We start from the raw sequence: 5,853 nt of genomic DNA on the forward strand, positions 1-5,853 counted from the left end.
AGGTTAGACTAGGGTTACACTGGGGTTACACTGGGGTTAGACTGAGGTGGAATCGAGGTTAGACTAGGGTTACACTGGGGTTACACTGGGGTTAGACTGAGGTGGAATCGAGGTTAGACTGGGGTTACACTGGGGTTACACTGGGGTTAGACTGAGGTGGAATCGAGGTTAGACTGGGATTACACTGGGGTAGACTGGGGTTAGACTGAGGTGAAATCGGGGTTAGACTGGGATTACACTGGGGTAGACTGGGGTTAGACTGAGGTGAAATCGGGGTTAGACTGGGATTACACTGGGGTAGACTGGGGTTAGACTGAGGTGAAATCAGGGTTAGACTGGGATTACACTGGGGTTACACTGGGGTTAGACTGAGGTGGAATCGAGGTTAGACTGGGATTACACTGGGGTAGACTGGGGTTAGACTGAGGTGAAATCGGGGTTAGACTGGGATTACACTGGGGTAGACTGGGGTTAGACTGAGGTGAAATCAGGGTTAGACTGGGATTACACTGGGGTAGACTGGGGTTAGACTGAGGTGAAATCGGGGTTAGACTGGGATTACACTGGGGTAGACTGGGGTTAGACTGAGGTGAAATCGGGGTTAGACTGGGATTACACTGGGGTAGACTGGGGTTAGACTGAGGTGAAATCGGGGTTAGACTGGGATTACACTGGGGTAGACTGGGGTTAGACTGGGATGGAGTAAGTGGAGTTGGGGATATACTGTAGCAGCGTCTGACGGGTGGAGGTGACGTGCGGACGAGTGCCGGTTCGACCTGTCCCTGACACTTCGGAGTGCGGTCCCTTTTCGGGCTCCTCGCGTGCGGACGAGCGAGGCTGCGTTAGGTGACGCCACCTCCAGAGCCGACCCTCTCGGTAGCCCTGCAGCAGCAGCCCGAATTCTGCTTTTCCTCCCCACCTTCCTCTCCTGCGCTCGGTTTCGATCAGCGCGGCAGCCACGCGATAAGATTAAAAACCACCACCACCACCACCACCACCACCAACAACAACAACAACAACAACAACAACAACAACAACGCACCAGAGTCTTTATTCCTGGACCACACCCGGGCAGACCATCTTGAGCGCAGAAAAACGGAAAAGGGCAGCTGGCGATGTTTTGTTTGGTATTCACAGACGTATTTACAGCAGCAAAAAATAAATATACCGTAGCAACGAGCAGAGAAAAAAACCAACGCAAGCTCGCCGATCCTATCCCTCAGCGCGCCGCCGTCCCTGTTTCGCGGGCGAGAACGAACCGTTCATAGACGAACCCTGGAGTTACAGCCCCGTACAAGTGGGTTACCAAAGAGCTCTCGGCAAAACTAACAAGACAGGATTCAGAAGTACAGCGGAACGCAGATCAGATCGGTTTCTTGGTGGGTCTGGACACACTGGGCTCCGAGACCACGAATAACGAAGCAATTAAGCGATTTCCACACAGGGTTTGAGAAGGACAGTGGAGACGGGGGGGTTGAAGGTGGAAACAGCTCATGTGTGCTTGACTGTGGAGTAAATGACGTTCATCTCTCCTGCGCTGGACTTGTCCTTCGGTTTTCCTTCAGAGCTGTTGTCTGTTCTGGGTGAGAATGTCACACTCGTGTAGTGTTCCTCCATATTGGCCTGAGAGAGAGAGAGAGAGGGAGGGAGGGGTTAATCCAGACACCCTGACTGGACACTCCAGTACATGAACACTGCACTGAGAGAGAGAGGGGTTCATACACACACACTGACTGGACACTCCAGTACATGAACACTGCACTGAGAGAGAGGGGTTCATACAGACACACTGACTGGACACTCCAGTACATGAACACTGCACTGAGAGAGAGGGGTTCATACACACACACTGACTGGACACTCCAGTACATGAACACTGCACTGAGAGAGAGAGGGGTTCATACCTTGTGCAGTTTTCCCCTGTCAGCCTTGTTGTCTTTGTGGGCTCTGTTCTCTGTACCCGGGATGTCTTTAGAAAAGGAAGAGGAAGGAGAGACAGTCACTCTTAAATACAGAGGATAGAGAGAAACTATCACTCCCTCTCAACACTCACACACACATCCTCTCAACCACCCACGCTGCACTGACCAGCACACTGGACACTGTGATCATCACAGAGACACTCACACACCTCCACACTCACACACTGACCCCTCTGTCTCATGTAGACGACCACTCCCACTGCACTGACCAGCACACTGGACACTGGTCACTACAGACACACTCACACACCTCCACACACACACACTGACCCCTCTGTCTCATGATAATGACCACTCCCACTGCACTGACCAGCACACTGGACACTGTGATCATCACAGAGACACTCACACACTGACCCCTCTGTCTCATGATAATGACCACTCCAGCTGCACTGACCAGCACACTGGACACTGTGATCATCACAGAGACACTCACACACTGACCCCTCTGTCTCATGATAATGACCACTCCCACTGCACTGACCAGCACACTGGACACTGTGATCATCACAGAGACACTCACACACTGACCCCTCTGTCTCATGATAATGACCACTCCAGCTACACTGGCCAGCACACTGGACACTGTGATCATCACAGAGACACTCACACACACTGACCCCTCTGTCTCATGATAATGACCACTCCCACTGCACTGACCAGCACACTGGACACTGTGATCATCACAGAGATACTCACACACCTCCACACACACACTGACCCCTCTGTCTCATGATAATGACCACTCCCACTGCACTGACCAGCACACTGGACACTGTGATCATCACAGAGACACACACACACTGACCCCTCTGTCTCTTGGTCCTCCTCATGTAGATGACCACTCCCACTGCACTGACCAGCAGAACCAGGACAAACACGCCGGACACTGCGGCCACAGCATGTGGTGGCACTGCTGTGCCTCCTGATCCTGGCTCTGACTGGGTCACTACTGGTGTCACTGGTGTCTTCCCTGCTGGTGAGGTCTCTGTTCTCCCGGGATTCTGAGGGGTCGGTCTTGCACCAGACCCATCTGGAGAGAAAGAGAGGATTCAGGAGCACATCAGGAAGGTCAGCGCTGTGACTGCTGACCAGGGTCAGCTCCTGGTCCGACAGTCTGCCCCTGCTTGTCCCTGCGCACTGGAGCTGTATTTAATACAGTATGTTTAACCAGGAAACCATGCAAGGAAACATTAACAACTATTTTATTCACACACTGGTGACAACATCTGTGAGACTCTCACTGCTCCCTCCTGTGTTACATCACATCTCCACTGCCGGCTGTGGTCTGAGGGCTGCAGTCTCACAGTCACACAGAGGAACAGACAGACAAGCACCAGCAGCAGACTGTACCTGTGAGCAGAGTGGAGTATCTGTGTGTGAACGTCACTGCTCCCTCCTGTGTTACATCACATCTCCACTGCCGGCTGTGGTCTGAGGGCTGCAGTCTCACAGTCAGTGTGGACCTGCAGGGAGAGGAGCTGATCTGGTATCTGTCTCCCTGCAGCTCAGCTCCTGTCTCAGTCACCCAGATCACTTTAATTGATGCTTGTAGGTATGAGAGACAGAGTGCAGGACCCCAGTAAATGTCCAGGAGACAGTGCAGAGTCACAGTGCTGCTGGTCTTCAGCTCTGCCCCTGGAGAGACTTGAACTGGGAAACAGAGAGACGAGATCACAGGTCACAGAGCAGGGTTCAAACTGCAAATGTATTATCATTGTTTCTGCACATCATTGCAGTTATAGCTCAGAATCAGTTTGCAATCAGGTGAGGGCAAGTTCATTTCTTTAGCAACGGGGTTTTTTGACTTGAGAGAATTGTTTTATTGCATTATGGTCCAGTTGTGTTTTTAACTCTAACGTGAAGGTTGAGGAACCAGTAAAAGTCTGCTTCAGAGAGACAAAACCTGTTTGAATCTTTACAATTTGAGATTCGGCGGTATGAAACTGACACGAGACTTACTGGTGAGGAGGGACAGATAGACACGAGAATCCTGTCCTCGCTGCTGGTCATTGACAAACTGCTGACAGATGTACAGTCCAGCGTCCTGTGTGCTGAGAGTGTGGACGTGCAGAGAGCAGTCAGACCCCAGACTCACTCTCCCTGGCTCCTGGTCTCTGATCCTCCCCAGAGTAACCAGTTCAACAGCTGTTCTCTGAGGTCTGGAGCTGAAGACCCATGTAGTTGTGGAACAGTCTGGAGCTGTATTTATCACTCCTCTACAGGGCAGAGTGACACTCCCTCCCACAGTGGAGAACACATTGGGGACAACACCTGGGGGAAGGAAATGAAGAAATTCAATTCTCAGTAATCTGTCAGAGTGAGACACTGAGAGTCTGTGGTCAGTAACTGTGGGGCTCACTTCCCTGCCACTCCGATCCTCTGTTTCTCCTGCTTTTCAGTCCCGCTGGGCTCTTAATTAGGACCAATTAAACCCTCAGTCATCCTGTAAACACTTTTACACGCTTGGACAGCTGTGTGTTCCCAGGCAGGTATGAGCTGGACACGGACTCTGCCAGCACTGACCATCAGTGCCTGCAGACCAGTGAAGCACCTGCAGTGTCTCCTCTCCTCACCTGCAGTGTCTCCTGTCTGCAGTCTCTCCTGTCCTCACCTGCAGTGTCTCCTGTCTGCAGTCTCTCCTCTCCTCACCTGCAGTGTCTCCTCTCCTCACCTGCAGTGTCTCCTGCCTGCAGTGTCTCCTGTCTGCAGTGTCTCCTCTCCTCACCTGCAGTGTCTCCTCTCCTCACCTGCAGTCTCTCCTCTCCTCACCTGCAGTGTCTCCTGTCTGCAGTCTCTCCTCTCCTCACCTGCAGTGTCTCCTGTCTGCAGTGTCTCCTCTCCTCACCTGCAGTGTCTCCTGTCTGCAGTCTCTCCCCTCCTCACCTGCAGTGTCTCCTCTCCTCACCTGCAGTGTCTCCTGTCTGAGTCCGCTGTGTGATGCTCTTGAGTGTGAAGTCTCTGTCATCAAGCCCTTTCCCCCCGCGCTCAGCCTCTCAGCACGCCCCCTCTCGTGACCGCGCACCCCATCTCGTATCCGCGCGCCCCGTCTCGTACCCGCGCGCCCCGTCTCGAGCGCCCTGCGCTCAGAGTCTCAAGGCCGCCTGCAGCCCAGCAGGGGGTGGCTGAACGCGGCGCTGCCGCGCGGCTCCGAGCTCGGGTGGAAAGGGGAAGTGTCTGCTGGCCTCTGTGCCCGTGTCACTGTGGTGTGGCGGCGGGCGTTTCCGGCCCCCAGCAGGGCTCTGACACAGCAGCCAGCGGTGTTGTTCTGTTTGGTGTGTGTGTCTGTGTGTGTCTGTGTGTGTGTGTCAGTGTGTCAGTGTCAGTGTGTGTCTGTGTGTGTGTGTCAGTGTGTCAGTGTCAGTGTCAGTGTGTCAGTGTGTCAGTGTGTCTGTGTGTGTGTGTGTGTGTGTGTGTGTGTCAGTGTGTCAGTGTCTGTGTGTGTGTGTCAGTGTGTCAGTGTCAGTGTGTGTGTGTCTGTGTGTGTCTGTGTGTGTGTGTCAGTGTGTCAGTGTGTCAGTGTGTCAGTGTCCGTGTGTCAGTGTCAGTGTCAGTGTGTGTGTGTCTGTGTGTGTGTGTCAGTGTGTCAGTGTCAGTGTCAGTGTGTGCGTGTGTGTTAGAAAGACCATCACACCCTGCACCATCGGGTGACAGGTTCTGTCAGGTCCCCTGATGACCAGCTCACATCGATCGCTGCACACGGTGGGGACAGGACTTCAAATAGCACTTCCTGCGCCGAGCTGCTGCACACCGCGGTTCCTCATTCTCTCAGTGCCGGTTCTCACGCAGGAGGGAGGCTCTTACCTGCGCTGAGGTGAGCAGTGTTGAGTAGCAGCACCAGCAGCAGTCCTCTCTCAGTGTCCACACTCAT

At 53.4% G+C, this 5,853-nt stretch overlaps 1 protein-coding gene across 1 annotated transcript; it reads right to left on the minus strand.

The window, feature by feature from the left end:
- Nucleotides 1-1,491: 1,491 nt before the first annotated feature.
- Nucleotides 1,492-5,853, minus strand: LOC148813561 (uncharacterized). Its single transcript, XM_088908403.1, has 6 exons — nucleotides 5,787-5,853; nucleotides 3,945-4,256; nucleotides 3,336-3,635; nucleotides 2,791-3,015; nucleotides 1,905-1,969; nucleotides 1,492-1,623 (listed from the first exon to the last, which is right to left on the minus strand). Exons 1-6 carry the CDS (start codon nucleotides 5,851-5,853, stop codon nucleotides 1,492-1,494), a joined length of 1,101 nt encoding a protein of 366 aa, XP_088764529.1.

This window comes from Atractosteus spatula (assembly GCF_055471065.1).
Source record: "Atractosteus spatula isolate fAtrSpa1 chromosome 10 unlocalized genomic scaffold, fAtrSpa1.hap1 SUPER_10_unloc_1, whole genome shotgun sequence".
In the NCBI taxonomy this organism is placed as follows: domain Eukaryota; kingdom Metazoa; phylum Chordata; class Actinopteri; order Semionotiformes; family Lepisosteidae; genus Atractosteus; species Atractosteus spatula.